The sequence below is a fragment of the Mus pahari genome, chromosome 6, assembly GCF_900095145.1.
Source record: "Mus pahari chromosome 6, PAHARI_EIJ_v1.1, whole genome shotgun sequence".
In the NCBI taxonomy this organism is placed as follows: Eukaryota; Metazoa; Chordata; class Mammalia; order Rodentia; family Muridae; genus Mus; species Mus pahari.
In genome coordinates this window covers 35,817,860-35,835,342 of record NC_034595.1, presented here as the reverse complement: position 1 = coordinate 35,835,342, position 17,483 = coordinate 35,817,860, and the positions used below count along the sequence as shown (strand labels likewise).

The following is a 17,483-nucleotide window of genomic DNA, read 5'->3' as shown; positions in this document are numbered from 1 at the left end:
CAGACTAGCCACTGAGGGACCCTGGACACAATATGACTCTCTCACCTGCTCTGGCAGACAGAGCCCTCACAGGTGACCACCTTTCCTCTGGAGAGGAAGATGCCCAAATTTCTGTTGCCCAAAACAGGGTCTGTCCCAGAAGTTAGGTTGCTTCTGTCTGTCCCAAAGCTGTGTAACTTCTGCAGTTCACACTCTCGCCAGTGCAGACTGGAGCCTAGGGGAACAGGAGCAAAGATGGCTCTCCTGCCAGCTCAGGCCTTGAGACTCCTCCCGGGTGGACACCCCTCCTCAGGCAGGAAAGGTGCCCAATGACTGGAGCCAGAAACGGGATATTTCCCAGCAGCTGTGTCGCTTCTGCAGGCCGCCCTCTCCCCGGCAGTGCACTGGAGCAAAGATGGCTCTCCTACAGGCTCAGGTCTTGATACCCCTCCCAGGCGAACACCCCTCCTCAGGGGGGAAAGGTGCCAGATGTCTTAAAAGAGCATTTCTTAAGGTAATCAGTGGCTTCCAAGGTCAAGTCTAAAGGATATTTTCAACCTCTATTCTACTATACTTCCAAAGCCCCCGACAATACTGACTACAGATTCTTCTTATGATATTTCATCCCCCATATTTTGGTTTTTCTTTCACATCCTCCTTTTTAGCCTTTATACTTTCACATCCCACTTTATAGCCTTGTCATATACTCCTTTATAGCCTTGTCATAATTCTAAGCTGAATTTCCTAGCTTTATCCTTGGTCATTTTTAGACTGAACATTAAAAATGTGTTAATGAAAAAAGAAAAAAACGACCTCAGAAAGAGCAGAGATCTCAGGTTTTGGAATACATTGATGCTGTCATAGACAGAAAAGTACACACTCAAGCTACAGCACAACAAATCAAAGCACAACAAAAGGATGCTACTGGAGTGTGAGGCAAGCAAATAGCTTTCTGAGTAAAGGTTATTAAGCTAACACAAACATAAAAACACACAGGCACACATGCACACGCACACTCATGCGTGCACACACACACACACACACACACACACACACACACACACACAGCTCAACCGCTCATTAAGTTCAAGGCCAAGTCCAAAGCACTTGATCATTTCTCTCTTAGGGAGTGGTATCGTCATTCCAATTTATAGCTGGAAATTCTGAAATCCAAACTGCATCATTAGCATGGACAGAGCTAGAATCTACGTACAGATACTGCCACAGCATCCTCTCCTTCTAACCTGGATGTGACTTAAAATCCTAGAGTCAATTGCTACATCTTAGAACAACAAAGAAGCAGCTCAGAAATTGCATTTATAAAATAAACCACTAAACTGGCAAAAATAAGCACCTGCTTCTAGATTTCTTACTATAAAGATAAAACCCTATGTAATTAAAAACACTGCAATTTTTAAAGCAACCAAAATGTACTTACACTGTGGGGTATAATTTATATTATAATTATATTTATAATTTATAGCTATGAATTTCTGCTATAAAAAAAAAACATTTTTTGCAATGTATACTTAGTTGACTTCCTAATGCACCCTCGCAGTTCATGCTCTTATCCACCAAACATCACCTACATCACACAAAGGCTAAGGCTTGTTGTTCTTCCCTCGGAGTTCTTCAGAAGTTCAAATTAGAAGGAGCACACATGTAAACGCCCTGGCAAACAAAGCATCATGAAGATGTGTGATTGTTTTAGAAAGAGTGATCCTTGACAAATGAAACAAAGAAAAGAGTGCGGATACAAAGAAGACACTGAAGTGGACAGCCTTCTCCCGAGTGAGGATGAGACAGGACATCACCAGGAGGGGTCTGCCCGGGATAAGAGTTCCCTTCCTGAGAATCCATGCCAGAGGATCTCAGACGTCTCACATGTGAAGAGATACGCAAGGTGTGTACAGACCAGAGAGGCAGTACAGTTTGGGCATAATAGTAAGTATAATTCATTTTTTAAAAAAGTAATTGGTAAAAAATAATAATAATACTAATAGGAGAAACAATTTCTGCTTATCAAGTTTTGCCATTCTTAAAATTCAAGGAAGTACTTTTATGTGACTAATAGTAACAAGCAATATGGGTTGGTACAATTCAATCCAGTGACCACAAGCTAAACAGTATAATTCATTACTAACAAGTGACATCAGAGAATAAACATGAAGGAAGGTGATATGTAAATTCAAATGTATAATGTATAATTCCCCTTTTAATCTTAATTTCTCTTAGTAGGGTTCAAAGTATCATTAGGTTCTCATTTTTAAAAAAACCTAATATAGTCATGTAAGATTGAGCTGACACCCTAGTTCCCAAGTAACTGGTTTCTAATGTTTATTATATAAATTCCTAATATTTGTCTTCATAAATATTAGGTATCAACTGTGTTCAAAGTATTCTTGGCCCAGGGTGTCTTTGTGACTGTGTAGAATACCTCAGAAGTATTGCATTTGTAGAGATTATCTGGGGTTCAACTGAGGGCAGGGAGCAAACAGGCTATATATATATATATATATATATATATATATATATATAATACCTCATGTGTCAGTGGATAGCAGGAGCTATGGCAAAAAAAGGCAAGCAGGAAAGGTAGAAGATAGTCACAGACAATATGGGGCAAAGAGAGGCAGAGAGGCGTGGGACTTGGAGTCTGCCGGAGGGAGGGCTTTGGTTCCAGACACCACAGTCCCAAAGGCATCACTGAAATTCTAGCAGTGGAGCTGAAACTGGAAGGGAAAAAAGAAAAAAGCCAAACCTAAACCTCACACACCTCAAGTCAGGCAGGTTTAGTCCTGTTCCGCTAACCGTCATTTGAAATGAGTCCATAGCTGAATGTCGAAATGGTAGTGTGTACTTAGAAGTCACCCTGCTGCATCACAACCGAACCAAAAAAAGGAAAACACGAGCTCCATTCACTAGCAACCCTCTGAATGTTTGCTACATTCCACTACATCACAAATGCATTCATTTTCTAAAACTCCCCAAATGCATATCCCAAATGCAGGAATATTTTTTTCCAGTTTTAAATTAGCCCAAATCTCACCATGGCTAAAATTTTAAGACATAAAATGAGTACTGAAACAGAATCTTAATCATATAGATGAATCACAACATGCATCTTTAGCTAGGCATGTATTATGAATAAGTCTAGTTTTCTACAGAGAATAATCACATGTTCTAATTACCATTTTGGTTATACGCATAATTAATAATATTCTGTCTTAATGGGATACACTGAATCTTCAGACAGTTATAAGCTTAACTATGCATACTGCCAAACCCAAGTGTCAGCCGCACTGCCAAACAAAGGACTCCTGATGTAGGGTTTGAGTGTGATAACAATATGCATATCTTTGTACATGATACAGTGGAAAAATTAATTGCTTTTTTTCTCTCAAATGTTTCTCCATATTAATTTCATGTTGATTGATGACTTATCCTAATTATACACATGTATACACATACACACGGATATGGATATGGCCAAATGATCTTATGAGCAACAAAAACACAAATATAAATGTGGCCCAAGACCCAAAGAAGACAAAGGCATTTTGGTCGGGACTTACCGACGGCAAGCTTTCGTTCTCTCTTAGACAAGCTGTGTGGAGCTCAGACTTGAGAGTTGCGATATGACTTCGGTGCGATGTCATTTCCTTCTCTAAGGTAGAGATTCTAGCGCTTGCAAGCTGGTAGACATCCACGAAACTTTTAATCATGGCCTTAAGAAATGAAAATAATGTCACATAAAATTCAAATAAAGTTGTCCCCAAAGCAGAATTTCTGTAATTTGAAGGCAAATTAATTCAAATTTAAAAATAAACAACTTTTGTAGTTTCGGGAAAACAGAGCTGAACTTCACATCTTACACTGAAAATGGTCACTAAGAAAGCTTTGGTACGGGATGGAGAGGCTGCTCAGTAGGCAAAGTGCTTGCTACACAAGAATAGGAGACAGAGCCAATCCCCAGGACCCACGTTAAAAGCTGAACATGATGGCTCACATAACCCCCGCTTGGGGGACACAGAAAACTCCTTGGAGCTCACCCTAATACTCTGTCTCAAAAAGTTGGTGAGTACCCCTGAGGGACAAGATTAGCCACCACATGCTCACATGCATGTATACCCCCATATGTGTATACACACTAGCATACAGGGGTACATACATGTGCACATGTGTGGGCTCACACACACACACACACACACACGCACGTGCACACGCACACACGCACGCACACACACATACACGCACACACACATGCACACACACGCACACACACACACACACACACACGCACACACACACATACACGCACACACGCACACACACGGAGGGGGGAGTTAGGAAAATAATTGAGTCTTCATCCCAGAAGCTTTACTTAAGTGGGATGGACTTTGATCTATTGTGCTTAAAATTGAGAACACAGGCTTTAAATATGGCACACTTATTTTCTGCAGTAAAATTAAATTCAGGTTGTAATTTGACCCAAATTTCAATCTTACAAGAGATAACACAAGGATTTATAAATAACATATTAATATTTCATAATGAGCTGAGTTAGTAAAACTTCCAATCTACCTAACAAATGTTTTAAAACAAAAGAACTCAGTTAATCCTATGAGAAAACTACTGGTCCCAACGCTGAGAGTGTAATTATGTCCACCCTGCAACGCAGAGGTGTCCTCAGATACAACCTGCATATTAATAGCACAAGCAGGTGCTGGCTAACTTTTCATCTTCCCTAAATAGTACAGATTCAGGATTGCTGGGCTCTGTATCACGGCTGAACCATATTCTATGGACTTTTTTCTTAAAAGAAATCTTCAGTGAGCTTTAATCCCAAGGGATTCTATTATACCCTCTTCGACTAATCTTTCAAACTGCTTCAAGTGCATCAACATTAATTCAAACATTTCAAAGATATGTCCATTAAAAACAGTATCACAGTATTTATGAAGGAAATGTTCCTATTACAGGCATATCATACAATGAGAGATAGAGTCTAAGAATGTGCAAATTACACTCAGTTTGATGGTCTGAACTGAGAGAGCCTTGGGAGACTAGGTATTTATTTTAGCAATTCTGAATACATGTGAAAAGTAATTTAGTGAATAAGTGGGAACCAGTGTTTAGTGTCTTGAGAAGCAGAAGTAGGCGAGTTCCTGGAAAACGCGGAGGTTTTACTTATAGATTCCTATTGGCCCTCAAATATCCTTCTCAGACAGCATCCCTTTCAAGAACCATCTACCAAGCCCAGAGAGGTTGTTAGCTTCTGTCCCAGCTCCCTGTGGGCTGCTCACACCAGCTCTGATTGTTGCCTTCACTGGAGACAGTTATTACTTTACATGTTTTTCTTCTTAACCAGACACGCAGTTCATGGGGCCAGGCTCTGTGTACACATCTCTATTCCCAAGAGAGTGTCTTCAGTGTGTATTTGTTTCAGTAAATGAGTGAAGGAACAACTTTTGAAGAATGTGGTAATTAAAAACTAGATGAGATGAAAAACTGCAATGCAGCTACTGGTATAAATTATCTTATAAAAAAGCATAGAGATACTTGGAAATATACTCTTAATGTTCAATCTAATGAATAAATTATTAATCATACTTTTTTCAAGTTGGAAAGAAAAGCATAGCTTTAGGTATAAAAAAGAGTGCATACGTGTAAGTTTAAATATAAATTCTCTACCCAAGAATAAATCAGGATACAACCTGGTGTGTGAGTAGATATCCCATAACCTAGGCTATCCCACCTTGAGTCATTTTAAGATAAATTTATATCTCATGCTAACAAGGTATTTCATGAAGTTGTCAGAAGAACGTAATGCACAAATGCAAATGAGGCTGTAGATGCAATTCAGTAGTAGAGTGCCTGAGGTTTGCGTCTATCCCTGAAGTGGCAAAAAAATGTCCAATTACATCTGTTTCTTCCTGTATCAAATCTCTCTTTGTTAATACGAATTCACTTCTCTTCTCCAGTGAGATAGTAAATTCGCCCCATTCTTACTCTGTTACATATACAGCACCGTGTCCTCAGGAAATAACACACAATCTCCAGGGCCTCCATCTCCTCCCTTGTTACATAAGATAGGAATAGAAGTTACTCTCTGTCAACTTCCAAAACTGTTAGGAGGCCCAGACGACTAAAATACCTAATGATTATAACTTATTTTCTATAGTCAGGAGCTATAATAGTACAAGCTTTATTATATTTCTTTATAGTAATCATACAGGGCAGATACTTTTTTAATCTAATTTTTCGGGGTAAAGCATAAGGATACAACCAAGTGAGCAATATGGTGGCAGGATCCAAATCAAGGAATATTTAAAGCAAAACTTTTCTCCTAACCATTTAATTGTATTATATTCTCATATAAGAACAGCTTCTAAAAGTGATAAAAAAAAATCCTGAATTCCATGGTAATATTCTTGTTTGATTTTTAACCTCTGCAGTGAAATCCTAATGACATAACCTGATAGGTGATTCACATTCTGTGCATATATACATATAAAGACAGTACATATGAATATATTATTGCTACGGAAGGATCTGAAATGTATAAGTGGCTGCAAACATTCATAACTGCTTATTGAATGAGAATGTGAATTATTGAATGAGAATATGAATTATTGAATGAGAATGGGATTTATTGAATAGAATGTGAATTATTGAATGAGAATGGGAATTACTGAATAGAATAGAAATTGTTGAATGAAAATGGGAATTATTGAATGAGAATGGGAATTCTTCTTCAAGCAGCAAAATGCCTGGAGAGTCGTTTCACTTTTACATCACCAAAAGATCACTCTTGACTATTTTGAGATGAAACAGTTCAACATTTTAAAAGTAATCCTGCATCCTAAATTTGTAGAAAGTATTTCCTGGAGTCCCAGATGTAAAAGTAATACATAATATGAGATTCTTCAAAGCACGTTTTTAAAAACACAAAGCATTTAAGATGTAGGAAATAGCTCTCCCAGCTTGCATGAAGGTTGGGTTTGACCCAGTACCACAATGATCCAAACAAAGATGTTCAGGTCTCCAGTGAGGTCAGCTCCTTACCAAGGAGAAAGGTGCCCACTGGTATAAGATACAAAAATAGCAATGTGAATTCAGGGGTGGGGACAACGGAAACAAGCACTTCAAGACCTCTGATCAATCCCCTGGAGCAGACCCTCTCAGGACACACCCTACCCCCACATTAAATCAGCATTGGTTCACAGAAGGAAGACATCGAGCAGCATGACACTGTAGCATGCCCAGATCTGAGTGGCCTGCGGGTACCTTTCACCCTAGGGGCCCAGTGAAATCTGTACCTAGGGGACTCACACAGTTATCTAAGAAACAGGGGGAAGGTTTCAGAACTTAAAAGATAGGCGCCTAAGTAAATACATAAATAAATAAATAGAATAAATAGAATAAAATTGCAGGAAAATAAAAGAAATTGGGGAAATAAAATTTGACTTGTCACATTAAAAAAAGAAAAGATAAACGTTGTTTTAGAGATAATATGTAGCAGTGTTACAATTGATATTACCAAGGTATGAGAAGCCAGATGTGTAAAATACCCTCCTCCTCCATGAATTTTCTACTGATGTGGCAAAGCAACAGGACCAAAAGCAACTTGGTGAGGAAAGGACTCTTTATCTCAGATTTCTCGGGTCATCATCTACAACTGAGGGATGTCAGGGCGGGAACCTGGAAATGGAAATGGAAGAGGAAGCCATGGAATCGGGTCCCTGACTGGTTTGCTTCTTATGGCTTGCTCAGCCTGCTTTCTTTCTTTTATTTTTAAAGTTAATTTATTTACTCACTTTCCATCCTGATCGCAGTTTGCCCCTCTCCTCTCCCCCCATTCCCTCCCCTTCACCTCAACGCCCTCTACTCCTTCCCTTTCTCTTCAGAAAAGGGGAGGCCTCCCATGGGTATCAACCAACCTTGTCAGCCTGCCTTCTTATACCATCCGGGACCCAGCTATGGTACCACAGCCAGTGGGCAGGGCTCTCACATAGCAATCAGTAACCAAGGAAATGTTCTAATTCAACCTTGTATCAATTTGACAGAGAACTAGCCAATACATCATCTATTCATTTTAAGGAATGATTGCATACTTTAGGATGCAAAATATTCTAAAATACAGAGAGGCAAATGTCATTTGAGGACAAAAAAAAAATGTTTCAATTATATGCTGCCTCCAGATTATGTTAACAGTCAGACTTCAACACTGAACATCAGAGAAAATGCGTCCTCTAGAGCCTGATAGCAAGGGAAGAAGTTAGTGAGAAATACCTTCAAATTTGAACACTGAAATATTGCACCTTTTGTCTATACTGTTGAATAACTGGGAAACCAAAACCACTGATGTTTCACCTAAACTTATATTTTTTCATTTCCATATTCTAAAAGATACTGGGTAAAACAAATATGACAAACACACTAACTATATAAAATATAATTAATTCCCATTAAAAAATAAATCTTAAGCCATAAAGAATTTATGTAAATTAAATGAGTATTAGATACATGAAAAGACAGTTTCCACGGTATGCATCCTACACCCTCAAGTAAATGCTATCTATGATGATAACTATATCAAATTAGGAAAATTAGTGTAATAACTCATCAAAGAGTAAATATTTCTGGGGAGAATCAGTATGAGACATAAGATAAAATATTTTAAATATATTTATATACAGAGTAAAATGAGCCTTGGTTTAATCAATAGTTATTTGCTGCAACAAAACATCTCGATCTCACAATAATTACATACTTATACCTTTGTATCAAATTTGCTGACACATGAAATGAATCAAAAAATACAAAGACAAACGAAAGCAGCAATTCAAAAAAAAAAAAAATCAGTGAGATAAAGAGGAGCGGATGTGTCGGAAAGGGTGATAAAATCAACAAACCTCTCTAGACAAACTAACCCAAAGAAAAAGGAGAAGACCCAGACTAATAAAATCTGGAATGGGAAGGGAAAATTGCAGCTGATGCTAAGGGAACCCAGAGATGCAGAAGAGCATACTTTAGAACTATTAACTCATCAGTAATCTGTAAAGTCTAATAGGAACGGATGGACTCCAAATGCACATGGCCGTCCTCTGCTTGCTACCGCGGTGATGGAACACCGTGCCCAATCCAATGAGGGGAGAGAAGGGTTTATCTGGCTCATGCTCCCACATCGCTTTCATCTTGAAAGGATGTCAGGATAGGAATTCAGACAGGGCAAGGACCTAGAGTGAGGAGTTGACACAGAAACCATGAGGGAACTGCTGCCCAATGGCTTGCATATATTGGCTAGCTCTGCCTGCTTTCCTATAGAACCCAGGACCATCGTGAGACGTAAAACCATACCAGGAAGCTTGGTGGGTAGAGCAGGTGGAGACTTGGGAGACAGAGTGAGCACACACCTGAGACTCCTGCCAGACTCCTGACCTGGAACACGAGCCATGCTCCTCACATAGAGAAAAGTGTCCTATGGTCATGTAGGCCCAAAACAGAGTTCTCCATGCTAATGAGGTACCTAGAGGCCCCAAGGGATTAGCCAATAAGCTTCTTTTCCCAGACATTTCTCCCTGCAAAAAGTATTTAATATCCAGTCAGACCCTGAGAAAGGGGTTATGCATCCATTTTCCACCATAAACAGCTAATAAATGATATGGTTAAACATGGACTGTCGCTTTCATCAAGACCCTCTGTGAGGAACCTGTGGAAGGCCTTTATCTATAGACCCTGTAGCTCAACTACCCCATCTGTGCTTCCAGTTTGCCTCCACCAAGCTAAGGACAACCACCCCTGGGACAAGCCAGAGCTCCCCTTCCCCTCCCCTAATGCCCACCCCCTGAGCTGCCCTGGGCTAGATGCTATCCACAGCCTGCTCCCCCCAACACACTCAGCTCTTCCACGACTCCTGGTGGTGCCTGGATGACCAAGAGTCAGAGAACCCCACAGCCCTGGCCTTGTCACAGGCCCAGAGACCCCTGAACCAGCTCCAGCTTCCCCACATCTCCTAGTGGCATGGGATAAGCACAAACTCCCCAGTGTTCCACCTCCCCAAAAGGCTGTGCCCAATGGTGGGGCAGACATGGACACACAGAGCATTACCCAAAGATGGTCCCATCCATAATGGGCCCCCACCACCAATCATGAGTTTAAAAAGAGGCCCTACAAGCCTGACTACAGCTGGATCTTATAGAGGCATTTTCTCTGTGGAGGCTCCCTTTTCTCTGATGTCTCTAGGATGCATCAGGTTGACATAAAACTAGCCAGAACAATGGCCTACCAAAGTTAAATCAAAATGAGGAAAACAATTTAAGTAAATCATAACAACCAATTAGATACAAGCAGTAACTTAAAATCTTCTAGCTCAAATACAAATGGAACTGACAGATACAGCACAGAATTCTACAAGACCTTCAGAGAACTAACACCAATAGTCCTCAAATTAATCTGTAAAGTAGGAAAGTAATACTTCTAAAATCTTCTGGGAAGCACGGCAAACATCCAACAGAAGACAATTATAGGCTAGTCTTTCTGATGAACATAGATGTTAACAATTTTCAAGAACATATTTGCAATCTGAAATCAAGAAACATCAAAAAAATTACCCACCATGATAAGGTTAGCTACATCCCAAAGATGCATGGATGGCCCCACGCATATAAATCAATAAATATGAAGAAATATAATCCACCACATAAATTGACTTTAGGACAGAAGCCACATGATTGTCTCATTAGATGCAGAAATTCCTTTAACAAAATTCAACATTCTTTTACGATAAAAGCCCTGGTGTCTCCAGGAATGTGGGGCATATAACTCAACGTAATAAAAGCATATACAATAAGCCCACAGTCAACATCATGGTAACTAAAAAAAAAAAAAATCTCACAGCATTTCCACTAAAAATTGGAACAAGTCATGGATTTTCACTCTCTCCATTCCTGTTCAATATAGTACTTGAAGATTTAGCTAAGGGATAAAAATAAGTAAAAATAGGAAAGAAAGAAGTCAATGCATTCTTATTTACAGGTAAGAGTATTTATCTAAAAGGTTCTAAAGAGTCAACCAGAAAACCCCTAACCTTGATAAACACATTTAGCAAATAGCAGGATATAAAATTAACACACACAAAATCCATAGTTTTTCCTATATACAAATAACAAACATAGAGAAAGAAATCGGGGAAACAACCTGATTCAGTAGCCTCAAAAAAAAAAATATTGGAACAAATCTAAGAAAGTGAAAGACTTGTATTATAAAAACTTTAAGAAACTGGAAGAAAATTAAGGATAATTCCAGAAGATGGGAATTCTTCCCATGCTTGTGATTGGTATGATTAGTATTGTGAAAATGGCCATCCTACAAGAGATAATACAATGCCCATAAAAATTCCAGTGAAAGTCTTTTTGGAAATTGGAAGGGTAATCTTAAACTTTGTAAGTACACACAAGAAAGCCAGAATTTCCCAAACAATCCTGACAAATAAAAAAAGTGCTGCAGTTACCACCATCTTTGACCGTAAGTTATCCAACAGAGCTACAGTAATAAAAATTCCATGGTACTGGCATTAAAACAGAGACACTGATCAATGGAGTGTAACTGAGGAGCCGGATATAAATAAGATCACATACTTATCACATCACTAGCTATTACAGACATACTACCCAGACTCACAATAAGGTGTCTACACATCTCATTTCTAAATATAATATTTAGAAACTGGCATCTATGAGTACAGCTAGCAGGAGATATGGCTACAAACTCAATTGTGGATGGGAAAAGAGCAACAGTGCTTACACACTGCTGCTAAGAATGGAAAGCAGTCAGCCATTCTGGAAAACATTCATACACCTACATACGGCCTAGCAACCATATTTCTGAGCATTTCACAGAGAACACCTAAGACCACACAACCTCAAATGCTCACGGCAGCAGGTTTATTTGGGGTGGTCAGAAACTAGAGACAAAATATCCTTTAATGGAGGAATGATGAAGAAGACAATCTGCTGAGACATGTAAATTTTTGGATTAATTTTAAAAGCATTAAACTGATTGAAAACAAGCCAAAATTAAGAACTCATATCCCTAGCACATACATGATCATCTGATAATATGGTTGAGAAATATACATATAAACTATACCATATATGTCAATTTTCTCGATTTGATGGCTGTCCTAAAGCTCCATGAGATACAGCACTGAGAACACGGATAGAGGGAACACAGGAACCTCTGTTACTACCATGTCAATTTCCTGTGAATCCATAGCTACTTCAAGACTAAAAAGCAGTATGCAATAGTCTAATGTTTATAAAGATAATTGGTCTCCTGGGTTGAGCTCTGTCATAGACCTTTCTGGCTTGGGTGGTAGACTAAATGCAGAAAAGGTGTAAATTCAGTGGGAAGCTTCACGGCTTCAGAGTGAAAATTCTAGCCATATAAATGCTCACTGAGGTATACAGACTTTGGGGCTGGTTAATTTCACTTTGTGGTGTTTGTTTGTAAGTCTTTATAATAAAGTTTTCACTTAAAGCTAACTTAAGGTGGTGTTTCCCTGGTAATGCCATTTTTTTCTGTGAAAAATACACATTCAATAAACATCTGTAACAATTAATGAATCATTTCTTCAGCCAAACATGTCACATAACTTCTACCATTTCAGATATGGTTAGTTTATACATGCATTTTATATGTGTATACATATATGTGCGCACATTCATATGCATATATATACATGTATATATTTTGTAGATACCTTAAGCATTTTGTATGTATATACATTATGTGTGTGTGTGTGTGTATGTGGGTGTGTGGGTGAGAGAGAGAGAGAGAGAGAGAGAGAGAGAGAGAGAGANGAGAGAGAGAGAGAGAGAGAGAGAGAGAGAGAGAGAGAGAGAGAGAGAGAGAGAGAGAATCCAGACTCATTTTCCTCTCTTGGCGTTTGAATGGCCACAGACTTGACTAGTCTCATCACTCACGGTCCTCCCAGCCCTCTTTGAAGGATGTAATGTAGAGCTCTTCAGGTGTGGAAGGCCTCCTGGGAAGCCCTGTTCAGCAGAGTTGCAGAATACGTTTGCAGGAGACTTTTTTAGAATGATGTTTTCTTTTTATCTTGTTTAGACTCTAAACTTTTTTCGGGCTTCCACTCAACCGTGGCATATACAACTTAAATGTGCCAAAAATAAAACCAACTCTCTTTCAAATATGTTATTTTCGATCAGAATTGAATCAAAGCCAATGTTTAAGGCTAAGTGCAGATGCTAGATTGATGGTGATTACTGCCTTTATTATGTTGGAGGTTAACATAATGGAGTACTAAAGGGATAATGACATATAGAGAAGAAATCACATGTTGGCATCCTACATGAGTGCAGAGGAAGAATAACTGAAGACTTAGAAGAGAAGTGTTCCTATTAGAAACCATTGCGCATGGGCACAAAGCCATGAAAACCATCGATAATCTTGGAAAAATTCAGAGTAGTGTGTTCCTCGGAGGTACTGCCAGATCAATAGCAGCCACAACACAACGGTAATAATGAATTACCTTGCTTTGGGAACTTAAAACTTTACGTATCTATAAAATGCTTATTATATAATAAATAATAGTTTGCCAGTGGGCTTATTAATGTGTGGCAAAACAGAACGTGATAAGCTGAAGAGGGTGCAGCCAGCAGAAGACACGGAATTGTGATGTGTAATGAAGAGACCTAACTTCATTCCTTTAGCTCTGAGAATTGTCACAGTCACCATTTTTAAGCACCTGCTACACTCTGACAGCACTGGGCATTTTACAGTGAAGAAGATTAAGGTTGTTTGGGATCCCATCAACATGTGGATATGAAACACTGTAAAGTGTATGAGGCGTTTTATTCCATTGTGATGGTGTGATCTGGAATTCAGGTAGTTAAAACTTCGTTCAAATGTCAAAATCATAACACACTGTGGTAATATATGGGAACGCCACACAAACTTATGACAGCTGAAAGTCTGTGCCTTGGCGATCATTCACTTTGTCCTCCAGTTCCTACTAAGTAGCATAGGCCTGTGTGGGATGATATGCACTATCACTCACAGAGACATTCCTGAACAGTCTGCTTTCTGTGAAAGCATGTATAAACTCTATCTGTACACCATCATTGAGTACCTATGTTCTAGGGGGTAAAAATGAGGGGCTCTAAGTCAGCTAAAGGCCCTGCTAACCTGGGTGTCCTTGGGAGACATGCGATAAGCAAATAGATTATTGCTCAGTAGAAAATTAAGTCACGGTGAGGGCAACACATTGTTAAAGAAGAAGAAAGGCTGTCTCCCTCAGTGATGAGAGAAGGCTTCCAGAGCTAATCGTGAAGCAAGACATCCATGGAAGAATGTAGGCTCACGAAGCTTTGGGCTGAAGGCAAACATACAAAGTAAAGGGGGCAGCCAGCACAGACCTGTGACACCGGACTCATGTTCAACTCAGATCCCAAAAGTCAGTATTGCTCTACATCAGTGAACCCAGTGGCCTAGCTCACAAGGAGCCCAAGACCAACACGACAAGTGTGGGCTGAAAGACAGCAAGGGGCATTCAGCTGTATGTAGACACCAACAGCAAGTTCAGATTTGCTCACAAGCAGGGGAGAGGGGCACATTTTATAATTTCATACTGAAACTAGATGGATAAAACACTAATAGAGTATGCTATGTCCCCGAAAGAAAAAACATCTACTGTAAGCCAAAGTCCACTTTGACAGATGATTCAAAGCAAGGCCCTCCCCATATCCTTTTTTACTTCCCAAATACTCCCAGCATGCATGTTGGCAACTGATGTTTCCCAGGGTAGTGCCCATTTGTTCCCCTTAGATGTCTGTTGACTCAGCCAGAGATCCATTACCATGGGGCTAGTGAGAAAGTTCCCTACAAACTTGTTCAGCCTAAAATTAAGAACATATAATGTTATATGGTTCATCATTATCAAGCTAATGGATCTGAGTTTCACAGTGACGCCAACTATTTTCAAGGTGCCAACTTGGCATCTTTAATAAATATCTGAGCTTTAATAAAGAATATTTTATTTTGCAGAAATCTCTGAAAACTCAACAATGTGATACCCAGAATTTCTACGTTCCTCTTTGATAATTCTTGTATAATTTCTTCTGAATTGAAACACTACTCCATTAGAGGGAAACTGAGAAGGGTCAAGAAGCAAATGAAACTTACAATGCTTACAAAGTTCCTGAAACAAGGTTTGCAAGGACCCTCCGGGGGGGGGGGGTATTTAAGCAGTGGCAGTTGCTGGGAGTAGAGGAAAATAAAGTTCTCTTCAATGATGCAGTTTTTGTGATTTGCTACTCATGCTGGGGTGGGTTTTTTACTAATACAGCTACCTTTGAGTTATCCATGATCTGAAAGTAACCCCTTACAAAGATTCCTATAAAATTCAAAATTCTTTTTTCTAGCTATTTAGAAATAAATTTTACACATTACTATTTTGGTATAGAGACCTCTTGGTTCTAAGGTATTTTTGATCCCCAACTTTCTGTACACTATGAAAGAAAAAACACAATAAGATTGCTATGAAATTCCACATAAGTTCTTGATGCGCAGGGTGGCAGAGTTTAACCAACAAGAACACAGCAGTTCAGTAGAGACTGAAACAGTAATGTGAGCCACCATGTGGAGTCTGTTCTACAGTCTGAGTTCCCTTCCTACGATGCCTCACGCAATGTCCTTGCAGCCAGTATACTCCATAGTTCAGGAGTTCTCAGTTTGGGAATATGAGAATACACCATATAGTAAATAATACATATCAGGAAATAGGGCAGCATTCTCAATTAAAAACTCTAAAACCTGGTCAGCATTAGTTTTGGAGAAAAATCTGAAAAGAGATAATCTAAGTATCTTTATTATCATATTTTATCTAATGTAATTATTCAGATATTTTTGCCCATACAGTTTTGAGAGTATCTGACACATGGAATTTTTGATGTGAGGTTATAGGCCTGAGGGATGAAAATAACTCTTGTCTTTAAAAAAAAAAAAATATATATATATATATATATATATATATATATATGACTTGATATACATAATCATTTTTCCAGGAGTGTGGTTCAGTGAAGTATATGCAAATTCACATATGAAGCAAAATGATTGTACTAAATCACTTAATAATTCATGATTAAATAGCTAAATGATATTTACCTAGTTTTAAATGAGATATAAATCAACAAATAAGGTCTTACCAACAAGTTCTGGACATTAACCAATAGTATTGTTGATGGCTTATAACATTTGAGAGGTCTATGGGGTCCTATTGGCCAACCAATCAAACCAAGGTAACCCATTCCTGATACTGATACTCCTTGTTGTTGTTTTTGTTGCTGTTGTTTTGGTAGCATATGACATCTAGTTGGGGTATTGCCCCTCTCTCCTTTAAAAGGTAAGTCCATTTAAACTACACACAGACAGACAGACACAGACACACACTCACACACACACAAGTTTTCATGAGGCTTTTCAAAAGGCCTTTAGTGTTACTTACCCCTCCCCATACACCTTCCTCTACTCGCATGAGTCACAACACATAGATAAACCTAGCTTGTACTAAATTAGAAGTTTCACTCCTATGGACTAGCATTTATTGTCCTGGAAGGTGCTATGAACACTACCAGAGTCAAAAAGCAATCAGTCTCACCCAGCTATGAGTCTCTGCCTGGCAAGATAGAGCTACTAGGGCAATAGTGGCAAGAATGGTACGGCAGTGACCAATCACTTTTTAAACTAGGATTTGGGGCATGCCACATGAGATAGAACCTAGCATTGTCAATATGCAGGAAAGCCTGTTAGCTAGATAGGTCAAAGGCCCTAGGGGAAAGCACACTACTATTACTCTGCTAAATGGACACATAATAACTCCTAATTTCTTACTGCTACATTTATTATCAGTGAACCTCTCAACCTCCATCACACCTCTTTTTGTGGTAGACAGTAATTATCATAGAACCCCACACTGGCCAATAGGCAAAGAATAAGAAACAGCAGAAGGCTCAGCCTTAAGCAGACATCCCTCCCACCTCAGGGTTTGAGGGTCGGAGTAGAAAGGCGGGCAGAAAGATTATTATAGGCCAGAGGTGGTGGATGACGAGAATTATATGCACATGTATATACACATATGTATATACATATATGTATGTAATTATATGCACATGTATATACACATATGTATATACATATGTATATACACATACATATATGTATATGTTGTTGGTATTGGTATTATTTTTTAAGAAAATTAAAAACCAATTTATTAAAAGTATTTTTTACTTTTACTTTTAAAATAAATGGATGAAATGTATGAACATGAGGGTATGTTCATGTGTGTGCATATGCATGTAGAGGACAGAGGGAAGCCTTGGACATCGCATCAAAGGAACAATTTTGAAATAGGGGGTCTATTAGACTAGAGCTCAGACATTGCCTAGTTGCTGGCAAACTAGCCCCAGGGGTCCCCAGTC

At 39.0% G+C, this 17,483-nt stretch overlaps 1 protein-coding gene across 3 annotated transcripts in view; it reads right to left on the bottom strand.

Annotated features, from left to right (window-relative positions):
• Ccdc171 (coiled-coil domain containing 171) overlaps positions 1–17,483 on the bottom strand; it is a 317,157-nt gene that overhangs the window by 46,569 nt on the left and 253,105 nt on the right. For all 3 annotated transcript variants that reach the window (XM_029540270.1, XM_029540269.1, XM_029540271.1), the window contains one exon: positions 3,555–3,707. In XM_029540270.1, the coding sequence (XP_029396130.1) occupies positions 3,555–3,707 (153 nt within the window). The remainder of the gene's footprint in view (positions 1–3,554; positions 3,708–17,483) is intronic.